This window comes from Neophocaena asiaeorientalis, unplaced genomic scaffold, assembly GCF_003031525.2.
Source record: "Neophocaena asiaeorientalis asiaeorientalis breed wild unplaced genomic scaffold, Neophocaena_asiaeorientalis_V1.1 scaffold2613, whole genome shotgun sequence".
NCBI lineage: Eukaryota > Metazoa > Chordata > Mammalia > Artiodactyla > Phocoenidae > Neophocaena > Neophocaena asiaeorientalis.
The window spans coordinates 14,959-37,342 of record NW_020173155.1 but is presented as its reverse complement, the minus strand read 5'-3'; the positions used below and the strand labels follow the sequence as shown (position 1 = coordinate 37,342).

Genomic DNA, 22,384 nt, shown 5'->3' with positions numbered 1-22,384 from the left:
GCCTCTCACTGTTGTGGCTTCTCCCGTTGCGGAGCACAGGCTCCAGACGTGCAGGCTCAGCGGCCATGGCTCACGGGCCCAGCCGCTCCGTGGGCATGTGGGATCTTCCCAGACCGGGGCACAAACCTGTGTCCCCTGCATCGGCAGGCGGACTCTCAGTCACTGCGCCACCAGGGAAGCCCCTGCTTCTTGACTTTTTTTCCCCTAAACAAATGGGATTTTTTAAAAAATTTTATTTATTTATTTTTGGCTGTGCCACGTGGCTTGTGAGATCTCATTTCCCTGACCAGATGTTGAACCCGTGCCCTCGGCAGTGAAAGTGCAGAGTCCCAACCACTGGAGCGCGGGGTATTCCTGCTCCTTGACTTCTTAGCTAACATGTCTGTAAATGACCATTTCTGGGCCCTGATCATTTTCTTTCTTGTTTAAGGCATCAGATTGTCACTTTTAGGGTGTGTCCTCTGTGATATATGCCATCTCATTTCTCTTATTTCAGAGGGCGAGACTTAGGGCAACCCCTGAAGCGATACAGAACCGTCTTCGAGATATTGAGGAAAGAATCTCAGAGCGTCAGCGCATCCTTTGCCTGCCACAGAGATTTGCAAAGAGCAAACAGCTGACCCGGCGAGAAATGGAAATAGAAAATTCTTTATTTCAGGGAGCTGATCGTCACTCCTTCCTCAAGGCTCTTTATTACCAAGGTATGTGATCGCCACTGACTTGATATGTTCTTTCACTGACAGGAAGATTTAACATCAGGGCATTAACTATGAAGAGTTAGTGAAGGGAGTAGGGGAAAGATGAACTATTGCTACTCTTGAGGAATGTATAGTCCCTTGAGAGAGACAAATATGTACCTAGTTAGTTGCAGTACAACATGAAAATTGCTATTGTAGAGACGTGAATAAAATGCTGAGGGGACACAGGGATAGAACATCTAAGTCTAATTGGGGGAGTCAGGAGTTGACATTTGTACCAAGTCTTGACTGATCAACAGGCACTTGTCAGGTAAATAGTGGGGAGAGGGCACTACAGATAGTGGGTGAGTAGGAATAGGATTGTGAAAGAACCTGGTGTGTCTAGGGAACAGTGAAAAGTTCAGTGTGGCAGGAAGTATAGGACACAGTGAGGACTGACAGGAGATGACGCTGGAAAGGTAGGTGAGGCTAGATTGTGAAGGGTCTTTAGGTAGAACTATAAACTAGCACAAAATATATAGATAAATGGTGTGTGTCTTAACCAGAAAGAATGGGTTTAACAGGTAAGTTTTGCTAGGCACTGTGGAAGGTATGCAGAAGTTTAAGAAATGGTTCCTGACTTTGTGCCAATTGCTGGTTGGAGAGAGAAACATATAACATTTAGTAACAATGCTAGATACAGTTGTTAAGGGCTGTAGGAGTTCAGAGGAGGAAAAGGCCACTGTGCATTGACTGGCATTACTGAACATGGCCTCTCAGAGGAGGTAAAATTTAAATGTTCTTATAATACCACCAAGTCTTCAGGAGAGGGAAAGGCATTTCACTAGCAGCAGTTGTCGCAAGCACTATGGCATGTTTGGAGTTGTTGTGAGAGACAAGGTTAGAAAGGAAGCTAAAATTTTTGAACTTTATTTGGCAGGTAGTATAGACCTATACAGAGTTCGTTATTCAGTTAGTCATTTTGGATATGGTTAAAGGTCTTTGAGCCAGGGGTAACACGATAAAAGCAGTATTTGAAAGTGATTAATCTAGTGGCCAGTAAGTAGGATGCACGAAAGGGAGAACTGGAAGCAGGGAGAACAATTTAGGAGGCATTACAGTCATTTCAGCAGGAAGAGCTGACTAGGATGATGGCAATGGAATTGGAAAGAGAAGTAGGTATGATTATAAGAGACATTACAAAAGAAGAATTGGTAAAACTTGTTGACTGAGAATGAAGGTCAGTGGAGAGAAATGTGTCAAAGATAGCCCAGGTGCTTCAACGCTGTGTAATTTAACAGTCGGCAAAATTAAGGAAGCCTTTATGGGGAAATTTTGAGGAAAGATGATGAGTTTGATTTTAAACGTGTTAAATTTGTGAGACCGCAGGATCATCAAATGCAGATATCGAGGAGGCTGTTGGAAATGCAGCAGTGAAGCTCAGGGGAGAGGGCACAACTAGATCCATAGAATTGGGGCTCATCTATGCTTAGACCATAGGTAAAGCCAACAGAATGAATGAATGATTTGTTAGAGACAGAGAGACCATAGACATGGAAGAGCAGTGGTGAAGGAAGGAAAGAAAGAATGAACAAACAGCCTTTGGTGGAGAGACATTATAGCATACTGATTAAGAACATGGGCTCTGGAGGCAGACTGCTGGGAACATCCTGGCTCCCCCCGCTTACTAGCTATAAGATGTTGGCAAGTTACCGCTCTATGCTTCATTTTCTTCATGAGAATATTAATGAGAATATTAATAGTAGCTATGTTTTAGGGTTGTTAGGAGGATTAAGAGAGGTAATACATGTGAATCACTTAAAGCAGTACCTGGTATTTGGGGTGGGTGGGTGGTATATGAATCTGTTCTGTTTCCTATCTTTGAAACTCCTTGCTTTACACCTTCACAGCATACCACAAAAAGACAAGTGCAGACAAGTACATGACCTCAATGAAGAGGAAGATAAAATTAGGCACAAAAGGCAAGTCGAGAGTTTTCTTACAGTGTTAGATTTAGGAATGTAACCTAGGGTCCCAGACTTCTAAGTTGAGTTCTTATTTAATTCCATATTCAGTATATGACAATGTTTATAGGACATGATCCACAGGGAGCATATTATCCTGATACAGAATATTAAAGAGAGGAGTTAGTAGAAGTTGTAATAAAGCTTTTACATTTAGTGTTGTTGATATTTTTCTCTATACCTTTAAGTTATTATACCAGACATAAAATGACCTTAATGAATTTTAGATCCTATTTTGTAACTAATTCTGAATACTTTTATTAATCAGTAACGTATAACTATTGATGATGATATAATAGCTAATATTTTATTTTTGAAATGAACTTAAAATTGCCTGTTTATTGGGGGGGGGCTATGTGTCCAATTCTGTGAATTGTAAATCATGTAAATCACATAGATTCATGTAACCACCACCACAATCAGGATAGAGAACAGCTCTGTGGCCCTCAAACTTCCTCATACTATCCATTGATAGTCACTCCCAACTCCACCCATAATCCCTGGCAATCACTGATCTATTCTCCATCACTGTGATTTGTCTTTTAGAGAACGTCATATGAATGGAATCATACAATATGTAATCTTTTGAGAGTGACTTCTTTCACTCAGCATAGTGCCTTTGAGATTCATCCAAGTTGTTGTGTTATCATTCATTTTGCCGAGTAGCATTCCATTGTATGAATGTTCCAAAGTTTGTCTATCCATTCACCCATTCAAGTGCATTTGGGCTGTTTCCAGGTTGTGGTGATTATGAATAATACTGATATGAATATTCTTGTACAGGCTTTTGTGTGAACATAAAATTTTTATTTCTCTAAGGTAAATATCTAGGAGTGGGATTACTGGGTCATATGGTAAGTGTTTGTTTAACTTTATAAGAAACTGCCAAACCATTTTCCAGAGTGGCTGAACCATTTTGCATTTTCACCAGCAATGTATGAGAGTTCCAGTTGCTCTACATCTCTGTCAGCATTTGGTATTGTTGGTATTTATTTTAGTTATTCTAATAGCTGTAAAGTCTTATCTCATTGTAGTTTTAATTTGCATTTCCTTAATGGCTAACGATGTTGAACATCTTTTCATATGCTTATTTGCCATCCTTATATCCTGTTGCTAAAGTGTCAGTTCAAATCTTTTGCTGTTTTTTAACTGAGTTGTTAATTTTTTCCTGATGACTCTTGAGAGTTGTTTATGTATTCTAAACACAATTCTCTGTTGGATATATGATTTGCAAATATTTTATCCCAGTGTGTAGCTTGCCTTTTCATTCTCTTAACAGTGTCTTTTGCAGAGCAAACTTTCTTTTATTGTGGTAAAATATACCTAACATAAAACTGACCATTTTAACTATTTTTTAAGTGTATTAAGTATATTCACATTGTTCTGCAACAATTGTAACCATCCATCTCCAGAACTTTTTCATCTTCCCAAATGGAAACTTTTTACCCATTAAGCACTAACTCCCCATTCTCCCTTTCCCTCATCTCCTGCCAACCCCCATTCTGCTTTCTGTCTCTATGAATTTGAATACTCTAGGTACCTCATGTAAGTGGAATCATAACAGTGTCTTTTTGTGTCTGGCTTATTTCACTTAGCATAATGTCTTCAAGGTCATCTATGTTGTAGCATGTGTCAGAATTTCCTTCCTTTGTAAGGCTAAATACTATTTCATTGTATGTATCTACCACATTTTGTTTATCCATTCATCTGTCAATAGACCCTTGTGTTGCTTCTACCTTTTGGCTATTGTGAATAATGTTGCTGTGAACCTGGATATACAACTATCTGTTCCAGTCCCTACCTTCAATTCTTTTGAATATATACACAGAAGTGAAGTTGCTGGATCATATGGTAATTCTATGTTTAATCCTTTGAGGAACCACCATACTGTTTATAGAGGCTATACCATTTTAAATTCATACCAGCAATGTACAAGGGTGTCTTTTGCCCATTTTTTAGATGAGTTGTTTGTTTGTTGTTGAGTTGCAGTTCTTTATATATTCTGGATATTACTCCCTTATCAGATATATGATTTGCAAATATTTTCTCCGATTCTGTGGGTTGCCTTCTTAGTCTGTTGATAGTGTCCTTTGATGCACAAAAGTTTTTATTTTTGATGAAGTCCAATTTGTCAATTTTTTTTCGTTCCCTGTGCTTCTGGTGTTATATCCAATAAATCACTGTCAAATCTAATGTCATAAACCTTTTTTCCTATATTATCTTCAGAGTTTTATAGTTTTAGCTCTTATGTTTAGGTCTTTGATCCATTTTGAGTTAACTTTGGTTATGATATAAAGGGTCCAAATTCATTTTTGCATGTTTGATATCCAGTTTTTCCAGTACTACTTGTTGAAACGACTGCCTTTCCCCATTGAATGGTCCTAGCATACTCTCTGAAAATCATTTGACTGTAAATGAAAAAGTGTATTTCTAGGCTCTCCATTCTATTCCATTGGTATGTATGTCTGTCTTTATGCCAGTACCACACTGTTTTAACTACTGTAGATTTGTAGTAAGCTTTGAAATCAGGAAGTGTAAGACCTCCAACTTTGCCCTTCTTTTTCAAGATTGTTTTAACTGTTTGGGTCCCTTGAGATTCCATATGAATTTTAGGATGGATTTTTCTTTTTCTTTTTTCTTTTTTTTTTCGGCCATGCCGGGCAGCTTGTGGGATCTTAGTTCCCCGACCAAGGATCCAACCCAGGCCCACAGCAGTGAAAGCACTAAGTCTTAACCACTGGACCACCAGGGAATTCCTGGATTTTTCTATTTCTGCAAAAAATGTCATTGGTATTTTGATAGTATTGCTTTGAATTTGTAGATCACTTTGGGCAGTACTGACATCTTAACAATATTAAGTCTTCAATCCATGAACACGGAATGTCTTTGCATTTATTTCATTTATTTGTATCTTTAATTTCTTTCAGCAACATATTGTAGTTTTCAGTGTACAAATTTTTTTGCATTAATGCAAATATTTTAAATTTTGATACAGTCCAGTTTACGCATTTTTTCTTTCATGGATTGTGCTTTTTTTATGTCTAAGAACTCTGTCTAATACCAGATTATGAAAAAGGATTTATTCCTTTACTTTCTCTTTTTTTTAAACCTTATTTTTTATTTTTATTTTAAATTTTTGGCTGCATTGGGTCTTCGTTGCTGCACATGGGCTTCCTCTAGTTGCGGCGAGCAGTGCCTACTCTTCGTTGCAGTGCGTGGGCTTCTCATCGTGGTGGCTTCTCTTGTTGCAGAGCACGGGCTCTAGGCATGCAGACTTCAGTAGTTGCAGCACGTGGTAGTTGTGGCTCACGGGCTCTAGAGCGTGGGCTCAGTAGTTGTGGTACACGGGCTTAGTTGCTCTGCAGCATGTGGGATCTTCCCGGACCGGGGCTTGAACCTGTGTCCCCTGCATTGGCAGGCAGATTCTTAACCACGGCGCCACCAGGGAAGCCCTATTCCTTTATTTTCTTCTAACAGTTTTATGGTTGTATATTTTACATTTAGATCTATGATCCACTTTGACTTACTTTTTACATAAGGTGTGAGGTTTATGTTAAAGTTCACTTTTTTGCTTATGAATGTCCAATTATTCCAGTACCAATTGTTGGAAAGAGTATTCTTTCTTCATTTACTTGCCTTTACATTTTTGTCAGAAGTCAGTTGACCATATATTTGTGTTAATAATTAACATCATAGTTAATGGTGAAAGACTGAAATCTTCCTTCCAATACCAGGAATAAGACAAAGATGTCTACTCTCACCACTTCTATTTACAGTGGAATGAAATTAGAAATCAATAATAGAAGGACGTTTAGGAAATTTACAAATATGTGGAAATTATACAACACTCTACTGAATAACCAAGGAATCAAAAAGAAGTTAAAAGGGACATTAGAAAATACTTTGAGATGAATGAAAAAAAATAACAAAACTTAAGGAATGCAGTAGAAGCAGTACTTAAGGGGCTATCTAAAGCTGTAAATGCCCATATTAATAAAGGAGAAAAGTCTCAAATTTATAATCAAAACTTCCACCTTAAGAAACTACAAAACTTTGTCCAAACCCACAGAATATACAATACCAAGAGTAAATGGTAATGTAAACTATAGACTTGGGGTGATTATGATGTGTCAGTGTAGGTTCATCATTTATAACAAATGTCCCACTCAGGTGAGAGATACTGATAATGAGGGAGGCTGAGCATGTGTGGGGGCAGGGGAGCATGTGGGAAATCTCTGTAACTTCCCCTCAATTTTGCTGTGAACCTACAGCTTCTCTAAAAAAAAAAAGTTTAATGAAAACAAAACTACAAAAAGAGGAGCAAACTAAACCCACATCAAGCTTAAGGAAGGAAATAATAAAGATTAGAGCAAAAATAAATGAAAAAAAGAATTAAAAAATAGAGAAAATCAAGAAAACCAAAAGTTGGTTCTGTGGAAAGATCAACAGAATTCACAGTCCTTTAGCTAGACTTACCAAGGAAAAAAGGGAGACTCAAATTTCTTGTACCCTGTTCTACTTTGATTCTTTTTTGCATGGAATATCTTTTTCCATCCTTTTACTTTCAACCTTTTTTTTTTTAAACAAAACAAACCAAAAAAAAGTGTGTCTCCTGTAGACAGCAAATAGATCATGTTTTCTTTTTTAAATCATTTTTAATCCATTCTTCCAATTATGTAGAGTGTTAATTTATATTTAATGCATTTAAGGGGAGTCTGTTGTTAAGGTGGGATTTACATCTGCCATTTTGCGATTTATTTTCCGTATGTCTTGTATCTTTTGTTCCTCTATTATTCAGTTTACTCCTTCACATTAAATAAGTTTTTACAGTATGTCATTTTAATTAACTTGTTGCTTCTGTTACTTTCTGTTACTCTTTTAGTAATTGCCCTGGGAATTATAATTAACACCTTAGCTTAAACAAATTTGTATTAAAGTGCCAACTTAATTTCTTAATTTTTTGTTCCTTTTTAGCTCTGTTCTCTCCTTCCTCCTTTGTATTATTATTGTCATACAAATGACATCTTTCTAGATTTTAAGCCCACCAACAGAGTTTTATAATTATTGCTTTACACAGTTATCTTTTAAGTCAGATGGAACAAGAGTTACAAGGACAAAAATGTTTATACTGTCTTTAATGTTTACCTATGTAGTCAAATTTACTAGTGTTTTTGTGTGAATTTGAGTTACTGTTTAGTGTCCATTTATTTCCGTCTGAAGGACTCCCTATAGTTTTTCTCATAGGGCAGATCTTCTACTGGTGAACTCTGTCAGTTTATGTTTATCTTGGGATGTTTTAATTTCTCCTTTAGTTTTAAACTATAGTTTTTTGCTGGACATTGAATTTTTGGTTGGCAATCTTTTTCTTTTAGCAGATAAAATATGTCATCTCACTGCCTTTTGGCCCCTTGTAATTTCTATTGAGAAGTCAACTAATAATCTCAGGACCCCTTGTCCATGGTGAACCTCTTTTTTCTCACTGCTTTCAAGATCCGTTTTTCATCTTTTGCTTTTGACAGTTTGACTACTTGTCTTAGTGTCTCTTTGGACATACTCCACGTAGGTGTCTTCGTGTTTATCCTACTTGGAGTCTGTTGAGGTTCTATGATGTATGGATTAATGTTTTTCATCAATTTGGGGAAGCTTTCAGCCATTAACTCTTCAAATATTCTTTTTACCCCTTCTTCTTCTTCTGAGACTCCATTATGCATGTGTTGGTATGCTTGCTGGTCTCCCATAGGTCCCCAAGGCTCTATTATTTTTTCTTCATGCTTTTTTCTTTCTGCTCCTCAAATTTAGTAATCTTCGTCAGATGAGGTAGTTGACATATCTTCAGGTTTGATGGTTCTTTCTTCTGTCAACTCAGATCTCCTGTTGAGCCCCTTTAGTGTATTTTTCATTTCAGTTACAGTACCGTTCAACTTGAAAATTTCTATTTGATTCTTTATTATAACTTCTATCTTTATTTTTATTCTCTGTTTGGTAAGATATTCTGAAATATTCTTTTATTTCTTTATAAAATGATTTCCTATAATTGTTTGAATAACTTATGATAACTGATCTAAAGTTTTTTCCTGAGAAGCCCAATGTGCTTCCTCAGGGGAGTTTCTATCAGCTCTTTCTTTTTTCCTGTGTATGGACCATACTTTCTTGGTTTTGGGGGGTTTCATTTTGTTTTTCTCAGTGTCTTTGTCTTAGTCATCTCAGGCTGCTATAACAAAGTACCATAAACTGGGTGACTTATAAACAACAGATATTTATTTCTCACAGTTCTAGAGGCTGGAAATCTAAGATCAGGGTTCCAGCATGAACAGGTTCTGATGAGAGCCCTCTTCTGGGTTGCAGACTGCTGAATTCTTGTTGGATCCTCACATGGTAGAGAGCAGAGAGAGGAACCAAGCTCTGATGACTCTTATAAAGGCACTAATCCCATTCCTGAGGGTTTCACTCTCAGGACCTCATCTAATCCTAATTACTACTCAGACATCCCCATCTCCTTTTATCATCACACTGAGGTGTAGGGATTCAAGATACGAATTTTGGGGGGACACAAATATTCGGTCCATTACAGTCTTATAATTTTTTTTGTTGAAAATTAGACATTTAAAATGATATTATGTGACAACTCTGAAAATCAGTCAACCCCTCCCCACCCAGTGTTTGTTGTTGTTGCTATTTGTTTGTTTAGTGATGTTCCTGGACCAATTCTGTCAATTTTGAATTCTTTGTCATGTAAAGCCACTGAAGTCTCTGTCCAGTTAGCATAGTGGCCCACTAATGATTGGAGAGTTTTTCTTAAATGTCTTGAATCAAGAACTCTACCAGCCTTTACCAAGGCGCTGTGTATGTGTGTGTGTGTGTGTGTGTGTGTGTGTGTCTGTGTGTATCTGTGTGTGTGTGTGTCTGTGTGTATTGGGTCACTCCTTCAGTGCTCAGGCGGGCAGTTTGCAACTCGGTCTTCAACTTCACTTCCTGCTTATGCAGAGCCTCAAGATCAGTCATAAGTGAGAGATTAGTGACTTCTCAGGCCCTCACTTTCCTTGGCATATGCATAGCCCTGCACGTGTACCTTACCTTCTAGAGTCCCAGGAATATGTCTGAACATTTCAAAGCCCCCTATGGATATCTCATTCCCTATTTTTCTTTCTTTTTTTTTAAATTGTGGTAAGAATACAACATGAGATCTACCCTCTTAACAAACTTTTAAGTGTACAATACAGTATTGTTAACTATAGGCATAATGTTGTACAGCAGATCTTTGGAACTTAAGTCATCTCATATTATTGAAACTTTATAACCATTGAATAGTAACTCCCCATTTTCCCCTTTCCCCTGGCAACAACCATTATACTCTTGGCTTTGATATTTGTGATTTCAATTCTTTTGGATAAATACTCAAAAGTGGGATGGCTTTATCATATGGTATTTCTATTTTTAATCTTTTGTGGAACCTTCATACTGTTTTCCATAGCAGTCATACTATTTTACATTCCCACCCAAAGTGTACAAAGGTTCCAGTTTTCCAGATCCTCACCAACGCTTGTTATCTCTTACCTTTTTGACGATAGCCATCCTTACAGGTGTGAGATGGTATCTCATTGTGGTTTTGATTTGCATTTGCCTGATGATTAGTGATGTTGAGCACCTTTTCGTATACCTATCGGCCATTCATATATCTTCTGTGAAGAAGTGTCTATTCAAATACTTTGCCCATTTTTTAGTCAGGTTTTATTTTTATGCCATTGAGTTGTAGGTGTTTCCTATATGCTTTGGATATTAACCTCTTATCAGATATGTGGTTTGCAAATACAGTCGACGCTTGAATAACACAGGGCTTAGGGGCACTGACCCTTCGAGCAGTCAAAAATCCATGTATAACTTTATATTCAGCCCTCCATATCCATGGTTCCACATCTACAGATTCATTCAACCACAGGTCTTGTAGTACTATAGTATGTATTTAGTGAAAAAGAAATCTGCATTAAGTGAACCTGTGCAGTTCAAACTGGTGTTGTTAAAGAGTCAGCTGTATTTTCTCCCATTCTATAAGTTGCCTTTTTACTCTGTTAATTTTTTCTTTTGCTATGCTAAAGCTTTTTAGTTTGACGTAGTCCCACTTCTCTGTTTTTGCTTTCGTTACCTGTGTTTTGGAGGTTATATCCAATAAATCATTGCCAATACCAATGTCAAGAGGCTTTTCCCCTGTGTTTTCATCTAGGCGTTTTAGAGTTTCAGGTCTTATTTTTAAGTCTTTAATCCATTTTGTTTTGTTTCGTTTTGTTTTTGTGGTACGTGGGCCTCTCACTGTTGTGGCCTCTCCCGTTGCGGAGCACAGGCTCCGGATGCGCAGGCTCAGCGGCCATGGCTCACGGGCCCAGCCACTCCGCGGCACGTGGGATCTTCCCGGACCGGGGCACGAACCCGTGTCCCCTGCATCATCAGGCAGACTCTTAACCACTGCACCACCGGGGAAGCCCAATCCATTTTGAATTGAGTTTTGTGAATGGCATAAGATAAGGGTCCAGTTTCACTTTTTTGCACAAGGATATCCACTTTTCACCATTTGTTGAAGGGACTATCCTTTCCCCATTGTGTATTCCTGGCACCCTTGTCAAAGATCAGTTGACCATACATGTGTAGTTTATTTCTGGGCTGTCTATTCTTTCCCACTGGTTCATACATCTGTCTTTAAGCCACTACCATACTGTTTTAGTTGCCATAGCTTTGTAGTATATTTTGAAAGCAGGAAGTGTGATTTCCCTATGTTTCGTATTCCTTATGTTTCCTTTTAAGTTTTTTTTTGTCAGCCTCTTGTTAGCTCCAACTGATAATGCCATCTCAAGCAGCTGTAGTGTTAAACAAGCCCCACTGATTGGTTTTGACATGATCTAGGGATGGGCTGTTCCACAGAGTGAGATATGAACCAAGTCAAAGACAAACCCTCAGAGTGTAGCTTTTCATTGAGGTGCTAGGAAAGTCAGACAGTGACAGTTCTCTGAGGATGGTGCTTTTGGGGAGCACCAGAACTGCTCTGCTTCCTCTAGTGTCAGTTAGGCTGCTGTTTTTCACAACTATCATAGTGGCTACTGAAAAACTGGAGAGAGGGAAATGGGATTGTGGAAGTTAAAGTGCCACAAATCTTACTATTCTGACTACTACTCAGCTGTTTTTCTTGAATAGCTGTTCCTCATATTGTTGCAAGCCTTTACTTAATTTCCAGACTTATCAGAAGTTTGGTTTTGACAACTTTTGCCGGTGTTCTTTTTGCTTTTATGGAGCAGCAGATTTTCAGAGGTCCTTACTCCAACATTCCAGAATTGCTTTCTCTCCATTTTACTTTTATACTATCTATATTGTTATATTTGAAAGTGAGTTTCATATTTTGAAAAAAGCGAGTTTCTTAAAGAATGTAGGTGGGTCCTTTTTTTTTCACTTATTTATTGAGATGTATTTTACATACCATAAAACTCATTTTAAATGTACAATTCAGTGGTTTGTAGTAAATTTAACAGAGTTGTTCAACCATTACCACAGTCTAATTTTAGAACATTTTCATCACCCCAGAGATTGTTCTCAGTCACTGTTTCTACTTCCAGCCCAGGCAGCCACTGGTCTACTGTCTGTCCCTATGGATTTGCCTATTCTGGACATTTCATATAAATGGAATCATATAATATATGGCCTTCTTTAACTTAACACAATGTTTTAATTATGTCTAGAACTAGTACTTTTCCCAGTACTGAGGGATTTCCCAGTACCAATGGACTTTGTATGTAAGCTGAAGACATCTTCAACAGTCAGCTAAGCAGTTGATAACTCCATTGTAGCCTTTACTCCCTGCTTGCGCAGAAACTCAATATTAGTCAGTGGTGAGAGCTTACGGATTTTTCAGGTCTTTCCTGAGCACACACAAAGCTCTGGCCATGTGGACAGTCCTGTGCACATGTATGGCCTTCTAGATTCCTAGAAATATGTCGGAGCTTTTCAGAGCCCCCTAAGGACATTTTATTCCCTAGGATTTCCTTCTAAGCTTTTTGGTTAGCCTATTGTTTGTCTCAGCTACACCACCTCAGCTAGCCAGAAAATTCAACAACTGCCTCTGATTGTTTTTGACAGAAGTTCTCGGGGAAAAAGGCTGTTAGCACTGGATGAATTTTGAGCTGAGTCAGATAAAGAGAATGTTGCTTGTGTGATCTTCCAGGGAACCACTAGACAGATCAAGTAATGACAGTTCTCTGGGAATGGGGCTTTAAAGGAACTCCAACTCTGTTCTTTCTTCTTCAGCGGTTGCCAGGCTGCCGGTTTCACTGTGATTTGGGGTTGTTGGTCTTCAAGGTTACTACCGACATGAGAGAAAGGGATGAGAAAAAGGCAAGTTAAAATGCCACAAAACTTATTATTCTTTTTTTTTTAAACTTATTATTCTTACTGATATTCAGCTATGTTTTTTCAATAAATGTTTCCAAGATTGGTTAATTTTCAGAGTTCTGAAAAAGTTGATTCTGACATTTCTGCCAGTGTTCTCATTGCTTTTATGGCAAGAGAAATTTAAGAGGTTCTTTTTTATTTTTTTGGCTGTGCTGGGTCTTTGTGGCTGCGTGCAGGCTTTCTCTAGTTGCAGCAAGGGGGGCTGCTCTTCATTGCAGTGTGCGGGCTTCTTATTTCGGTGACTTCTCTTATTGTGGAGCATGGGCTCTAGGTGTGTGGGCTTCAGTAGTTGTGACACGTGGGCTCAGTAGCTGTGGCTCGTGGGCTTTAGAGCACAGGCTCAGCAGTTGTGGCACACGGGCTTTGTTGCTCTGCGGCATGTGGGATCTTCCCGGACCAGGGCTTGAACCCGTGTCCCCTGCATTGGCAGGCGGATTCTTAACCACTGTGCCACCAGGGAAACCCCAAGAGGTTCTTAACTCTGTCATTTTCACTGACGTCCCCTTTCTTAACAGCATTTTCTGAAGCTTGAGAGTTTGTGATTTTGGTGAAGTCTAAGTTTTTTTATGACTTCTGCTTTTGGTCTTGTAACTAAGATTTCTTTCTAACCCAAGATCACAAAGATTTTCCTCATATGTGCTCTTCTAGAAGATTTATAGTTTTAGCTCCTCATACATTTAGGTCTATGAACCATTTTGAATTAATTTCTGAATTACACATATGGTGTAAGGTTAGGGTTACATTCATCTCTTTGCACATGGATATCCAATAGTCCTGCCACTTTTCATTGAGAAGATGATCGTTTCCCAATTAAACTGTCTTGGTACTTTTTTAGAAAATCAATTAACCATAAATGTATGTGTTTTTAAACGTTTTCTCTTTATTCTTCTACTTGTTTTTTACCCTGTTTACTTTTCAGCAATTTGATTATGTTGTGTCTGGGCATGAGTTCTTTGTTATTTCAAATTCTAAGTTTCTTACCTATTCCAACTGCTGCTTTGTAGTTTTCATTGTCTTCATGTACTCCATGCAGTCTCTCTAGGTTTTATAGCTCTATTCAGTGGGAGAGGCAAAAGTGTACTTACTTAATCTTACCTGGAAACAATTCCTAATAGGGGGCTTATTTGTGCTACTCCTTATGCTAAGCATTTTGCACATTAACTCATTTCAGCCTTAGCCCTATAAGGTAGTGGCTGTATTACAGATAATGAAATTGAGCTCCTGAGGGAATAAGTGACTTTCTCAAGGTCAGTTGTTAAATAACCATGCTAGGACTTAAATCTAGGTCTGTTCTTACATAAAAGTCTGTGCTCTTGATCATGGCATTTATATATGTGGTTTGAAAAGATTTTTTGCCTTTTTAAGTGTGATTTTACTATATCTTGAGATAACTTTGTGTGTGTGTGTGTGTGTGTGTGTGTGTGTGTGTGTGTGTAATACATATCCCATTTTCTAAACTTAAATCAGTGGGAAAACAACATATATTATCTCTGGAAATATACTTCCTCTGAAATCTTAAACTCCAGTATACTACTCTTAACCACAACCTTTCTCTTATCCTTCTGACTCTCACAACTCTCTTACACTCATTTTACCATTTCTTCAACCCTGTTGAAATCTCCAGTTCCTTGACCTTTTAATTTTTTCCCAATCTGTCATCCCCTTCCTGTCTCCTCTTCCTTCCACATCTCACTTAGACTCCATCATCCATTATTTACCCAAGTTCTTGCCACTGAATCATTCTCCTTGCTTCCTTGTCTGCGTATCATACCCACCCAGCAAATCCTCTACCCAGAATCAATCCAACTAATTGCCTTATTTATTTATTTATTTATTCATGGCTTTTGAGCACTACTAGAGAAAAATAGTATAACTTCGTTGATTAGTTTCTCTACAAATTCCTCATTGCTGGTATTGTCTAGAGCCTTCTTTCTTCAGCAATCTACCTCCTAGTCCCTGGTCAGCTATTTCATTCCTTATAAATGCTATTTTAGATCTTCATTACTCTTTCCTATCCTACTGTTTCACTATTTTTAGCAGATAGTCTTCTTTCCTATTTCAAAGAAAACAATGCCATCAGTAAGAACCTTCATCCACTTTCTGCCTGACTTTCTGATAACTTACATATCTTAGCTATAATTTTCTTCAGTCTCAACTCAGTGCTAGGGACATCCTTTCTGCCTAAGGTTAATCTTTATTCCTTTGTGCTGGATCCTACCCCTCTTATCTCCCTAGGGACCTTAGTCAGTTATCCCCAGTATTACTTCTTTCCTTTCAAGATTTTAACATGATTTGTACCATTTGCCAGTGTCCATGGTGTATGTACTCCTACCATGAACTATCTTTAAAAAATGACAAAAACAAAAAATGCCCTTCAGTTGTTTTGCTACTTGAGCAAACAGTACGTTTAGATTCTCTGCCTTCACTATATACCATAACGAGTAGCAGTTGGTTTAAAAATGAAGTATAAAAATTGAAGCCCTAAAAAAGATAGGATTAAACTACATATGTTAATATTTTTGATATCCAAATGGGAAAATATTTTTCCAATATTTAATGAAAAATTTTAAACACAGAAAATTTGAAAGAATTTTATCACAAACACCCAGTGATAACTGACTAGATTATAACATTAATATTTTACTTATTTATCACATCTGTCTATCCCTTTATCCATCTATCAAACCATCTTACTTTATTGATGTATTTTAAATAGATTGCCAATGTAAATATATGTCCCCCTAAATATGTCAGTATACATATTGTTGACTAGAATTACATATTTACATTTTTTTCTTTTGATATAAAATTTCCATGCAATGAAATGCACACATCTTAAGTATTCATTTGCTGACTTTTAACCAGTGTATACATCTTTGTAGTGATGTGTTGGTAAATGTTTAACAGCCAGCTCTCCAGAAAAAGAGACTCTTATATGTATCATTTGCCAGTTTTCGTGATGTACACATTCCCACCATGGCCAGTTTCAAGCTACCAATGTGTTATCACTGAACATGGAGTCGGGAAGTGATGCACACAATCATTGGGCCATGTTCAACACACCACTGCATTTGTGTAACCTAACCCTTATTAACACATAGAAGATTACCCTCACCCCAGAAAGTTCCACCATACTTCTCAGTAATTCCCATCCCACTCTCCTAGAGGCAACTAGTGTTTTTATTTTTTTATGCTATAGATTAGTTTTGCCTGTTCTAGAACTTCAGATAACCAAAACCATACACTATATATTCTTTGTGTAAGGCTTCTTTAACTCAGCATAATATTTTTGAGATTCATGGATATTGTGTGTATCAATAATTTTTCCTTCTCTATATAAAATAAAATTTCTTGGAAGACTTTTCTAAAATCACTGTATTATTTTTCTAGTGCTGCCATAACAAATAACTACAAATCTAGTGGTTTAGAACAACAGAAATTGATCCTTTCACGGTAGCTAGAAGTCTGAAATCAAGTTGTTGGCAAGGCCACGTTCTTTCCGAAGGTTCTAGAGGAGGATAGTTCCTTGTCTCTTCTAGCTTCTGGTGATTGCCAGCATTCCTTGGTGTTGCAGATGCATCATTCCAGTTCTTGCCTCTGTCATTGCATGACAGTCTCCTTGTGTGTCTATGTTTCTATGTCTTCACATAGCCTTCTTATTAAGGGCACTAGTCTTTGAATTTAGGATCCATCCTAATGCAGTATGACCTCATCTTAACTAATTACGTCTGCCAACCCCCTATTTCCAAATAAAGTCACATATTGAGGTGCTGGATGGACATGAATTTTGAGGGTACGCTATTCAACCCAGTATAGTCAGCCCTGTGGCCTCCACAAATTCATATCTGTCTCACGTGCAAAATACATTCACCTCATCACAACATCCCCCAAAGTCTTAACCTATTTCAGCATCAAGTCTAAGTCCCAAATCTCATCTAAATATCAACTCAAAAAGTCCAAAATCTCATTATCTAAATCATCTAAATGAGATGAGACTCTTGAGTATGTTCCATCCTACGGCAAAATTCCTTTCTGTCCAGAGACCTATGAAACTAGACAAGTTGTCTGCTTCCAAAATACAATGATGAGACAAGCATAGGGTAGGCATTCCCATTCTGAAAGGGCAAAAAGGAAGGAATAAAGGGGTTACTGTTCTAAAGCGAGTTAGCAGCCCAGCAGGGCAAATTCCATTAGATTTCAAGACCTAAGAGTAATGCTCTGGCTTCAACGCTCTGTCTTCTGACGCCAGGGATAGCCTTGCTCTCTGGGTCCTCTGGGACAGCCCTACCATCTTAGCCTACCAGGGCAGCTGCAGCCCCACCCTCTCTGGCTTTTGCACTTGTGACTTCATTTTACCTTCCTTCATTTTACCCTGTCTCTGTCACTTTTACATCAGGCTGGCACTGTTTCTGCTGGTATAAAATCCTTAAAAACCTTGTCAGTCTCTTGTGTATGTCAAGAGATCCACACGGTTAGATATGAGGGCTCTTCACAGATCCTTTCTGGATAACCCCTTGTCTATTCCTGGCTTCTGAGATGGTTGATTTGATCCATGCGTCACACACCTAATCTCTTCAGTGAAAGTTTGTCCAGCCACACCATTGGCCCTTTTTCCAGAGCATGCTGTCTAGGTAGGCTGAGAATTCTCCAGATCATCAAGTGCTGATTCCTTTTGAAGCAGATATTTACTCAATTTAACTCTCTCCTTTCTCATTTTATTATAAGCATCAGTGAGAAACCCGGCTACATCTTTCACACTTTGCTTGGAAATCCTCAGCTAAATAATCCAAGTTCATCATTTATAAGTTACACTTTCGACCCAACAGCAGAACTCAATTCAGCCAAGTTTCTGCCACTTTATGATAAAGATTGCCTTTCTTACAGTGTCTAATAACATGTTCATCATTTCCTTCTAAGGCCTCACCAGAAGCACTTTTAATGTTCATATCTCTACCAGCATTTTGTTCATGATGATATATGTATTCTCTGAGATGATAGAAGCTTTCTCTACTGTCCTCTTGACTTCCTTCTGAGCAGTCACCAGAACTACTATTAACGTTCATATTTCTGGGAGGGGGAAAGTTAAGCTGGGACGAAGTAAGAGAGTGGCATGGACATATATACACTACCGAATGTAAAATAGATAGCTAGTGGGAAGCAGTCACATACCACAGGGAGATCAGCTTGGTGCTTTGTGACCACCTAGAGGGGTGGGATAGGGAGGGTGGGAGGGAGACGCAAGAGGGAGGAGATATGGGGATATATGTATACATATAGCTGATTCACTTTGTTATACAGCAGAAACTAACACACCACTGTAAAGCAATTATACTCCAATAAAGATGTTAAAAAAAAACTCAAGAAAAAAATATTCATATTTCTACCAATGGTCTCTTCAAGGTAACTAGTCTTTTGCTATCAAGCACCTCAAATTCTTCTAGCCTCTATCCATTACCCAATTCCAAAACCACTTCTACAGTTTTAGGTATTAGTTTCCCAGGGCTGCTGTAACAAAAAACCACAAACTGGATGGCTTAAAGCAACAGAAATTTATTCTTTCACAGTTCTGGAGGCTAGTTCAAATCAAGGTGTTGGCAAGGCTGTGAGGATGAATCTGTTCCATGCCTCTCTCCTAGCTTGTAGTGGTTGCTGGCAGTCCTTGGCTTATAGATGTTTCACTCCAGTCTCTGCTCCTATCATCATATGATATTCTCCCTGTGTGTCTGTGTCTCTGTGTCTTCACATGGTCTTCTTAAAAGGACACCAGTCATTGGATTTAGGGCCCACTCTAATCCAGTATGACCTCGTCTTACCTAATTATATATGCAAATACTCTATTTCTAAATAAGATTACATTCTGACGTCCTGGGTGAACATAAATTTGGAAGGAATAATGAAAAGGATCATGACAAAGAGTACTTAAAACATATGTTCAGTCAGATCAATAAATAAAACATTGCTAATACTCCAAGAGTCGCCATATGCCCTTCAGAAATCACAATCCCTGTTAATTTTACTTACCCCATGCTATAATCACACAACGCATTGTTACTATTATTATTTTGAACACTTATTGTTTAGATCAACTAAGAAAATGAAAAAATAATATTTGATTTTACCTTATATTATTCCTTATTTAATACTCTTCCTTTCTTTACGTAGATCTAAGTTTTGCCCCTATATTATATTCCTTCTCCCCAAAGAACTTCTTTTAACATTTCTTGCAGAGTAAGTTGTTTTTGTTTGTCTGAGAAAATCTTTATTTCTCCTACACTTTTGAGGGATAATTTTTGCTGGATATAGACTTGTACACACTACTATGTATAACAACAAGGATTTACTATATAGCACAGGGAACTATATTCAATATCTTGTAATAACCAATAATGAAAAAGAATCTGAAGCTATATACCTGAAACTAACACAATATTGTAAATCAACTATAGTTAAATAAAAAAATTGTAACTATGAAAAAAATGATATCACAACCCCCTGCCCATCAGATATAACCAGTGTCCAGACTTGTGATAGTAATTTCTATGTATTTCTTTGTATTTTTACCACCCATACGTACAGCACTAAACCATGTTCAGTTTTACCAGTTTTTAAGCACTATACCAATGAATTTTACAATATGTATTCTATTGGGTCTTTCTTTCTACTTAACATTATATTTGTGAGATTTATTCATATTGAAATGTGTAGCCATAGTTCATTCCTCTTCATAGCAGTATAGTATTCCTTTATCTGAACATACCAACCTTTATCCATTCTACTGTGGTTGGACACGTGAGTTGTTTCCATTTGTGTGGGTATAAGTATCAGTGCTGCTACTGTGATCATTCTTGTACATGTATCCTGGGACACATGTGCAGGAGTTTCTCAGGGTCTAGGAGTGGAATTGAGGGGTGAAGAGTTCACACATCTTCAGCTTTAATAGATGTAAACTCTCTTTACATCTATTAAAGGGATTGTCCCAAGTTAAAATTCCACCAACCATGTGTGAAGGTTCAGGTTGCTCCACATCCTTGTCCATGCTGCATATTGTCAGACTCTAATCTGATGGGTATTTGCTTATATTTCATTGTATTCTTTCTTCCCTTTCTTAATAATTAGCATTCATTTATATTGCTTTTTATTTTCTTAGTCTTTAGTAAAGTGTTATTTTCCATGCCTTCTATTTTTAAAATTTCAAACATGGAGAAAAATTGAAAGAATAGTACATCCATACCCCTCACCGACATTCAACAACTGTTGACATTTTGCAACATTTGCTTTACATCTCTTTTCATCTACATGAGAATGGTGTGTGTGTGTGTGTTTGTGTGTGTGCGTGGTTTATCACTAAACTGTTTGAAAGTAAGAGACATTAAGAAGTTTTACTCCTAAATACTTGATTATGTATCTCCTAAGAATACAAAATGTCTCCTATATTATCACAGTATTATGATCTTAAGATATTTAATATTATCACACTAATATTATCTAACATAGAGTTTGTAATTAGATTTCTCAATTTTAAATCCAGGATGCAATCAGGCATCACACATTGCATTTACTTTGCTTTAGAATAGTTCTGTTGACTCTGCATGTGTGTGTGTGTGCCTGCGTGTACCTGCACATATCTGTGTGTCTGATTTTCAGAACATTGATATTTTTCAGGAGTCCAGGTCTATGTTGTTTGTTTCATTGTGATTTTAATTTCATTTTCTTGATGAGGTTGGAAACCTTCTCAGACATTTATTGACCATTTGGATAGCCTCCTTTGTGAAGTGGCCGTTCAATTCTTTTGCCCTTTTAGCAAATGTAGAAATGTCTGTTTCCTGCATGAATGTCTTTCCATCTGTTTTTATCTGTGTCCAGATGCAGTCTTGTTTCAGAGGTCACTCTAGGTATGCATCAAAGCAGTAGTTCAGCCCCAAAGCCCTATGGTAGATATGGCAGATCTCAATGATAACTACTTACCTTCAGTACTGCTACAGAGAAGAGGGAGGTAGAAAAGTGCTGTGATTATATGTCATGAATAGTCTATCTCCAAACTTCATCTCTAATCTTACATGCATTTCGTATAAATTTTAAAAAGTTCTTTATCATTGTGGATACTTGCTCTTTGTTGGTTATATGTGTTGAAATTGTCTATTCCCATTCTTTGGCTTATCATTTCACTGCCTTTATGCTTTCTTTTCATGAATAAAAGTTCTTCTTTTTTTTTTTTTTTTCTCCCGGTACACGGGCCTCTCACTGTTGTGGCCTCTCCCGTTGCGGAGCACAGGCTCTGGACGCGCAGGCTCTGCGGCCATGGCTCACAGGCCCAGCCGCTCCGCGGCATGTGGGATCTTCCCAGACCGGGGCACGAACCCGTGTCCCCTGCATCGGCAGGCAGACTCTCAACCACTGCGCCACCAGGGAAGCCCAAAAGTTCTTCATTTTTATGTAATAAAGTTTATTAATTTTTCCTTTCGCCTTAGTGCATTTTGTACTTTGATTAATAAATCCTCCCCTACATGAACTCAGGAAAATATTGTCCTTTATTCTAAAAGCTTTATGATTTTTTTCCTTTTACATTTAAGTCATTAAATTGATTGATTTATGTGTATAATATGAAGTAAGGATTCCAGTTTCTTTTTTTTCATATAGATAACCGTCTATCCCAATACCATATATTGAAAATGTTGTCCACGCACTGTTATTGTATGTCTAGCTCTGTCATATATCAGGTATTCATATATGCATGGATGTTCTTCTGCGTACTTTCGTTCCTTTGATCTTTTTAGCTATTACAGAATCAATATCACTACAATATCAGTATTAATGTCTTGATACCTGGTACAGCAGAAGAACAATTCCTTCCACCTTGTTCTTCTTCAAAAGAGTTTTATCTACTTTTGGCACTTTGCTTTTCCAAATCAGCTTGTCAAGTTCTACATATTGGACTCTCAACCACTGCGCCACCAGGGAAGCCCTCTTATGTGATTTTGATTGAGATTCCATCAAGGAAATCAGTTAAGGACAATTGACTTGTTTATAGTATGAATCTTCAAATCTTGGAATGTAAATATGGTATATATTTTCATTCATTTAATTGTTCTTTAATGTATATTTTCTGTTTTCTATTCTAACATTTTGTGAAACTGAATAGGTTTTTTTCTTAATTTTTAAACAGCTTTTATTAGGTATATAATTTACATATAATGAAATACACCTACTGTGTTCAATTAGGTGCATTTTACTAAATTTATTGAATTATGCAATCAT

At 37.6% G+C, this 22,384-nt stretch overlaps 1 protein-coding gene across 1 annotated transcript in view; it reads left to right on the top strand.

Annotated features, from left to right (window-relative positions):
- The window catches only part of RBM41 (RNA binding motif protein 41), a gene marked incomplete at its 3' end in the record, with an annotated part of 38,955 nt that overhangs the window by 4,372 nt on the left and 12,199 nt on the right, over nt 1–22,384 (top strand). The window contains exon 4 of the mRNA XM_024744135.1: nt 497–701. Within this exon, the coding sequence (XP_024599903.1) occupies nt 497–701 (205 nt within the window). The remainder of the gene's footprint in view (nt 1–496; nt 702–22,384) is intronic.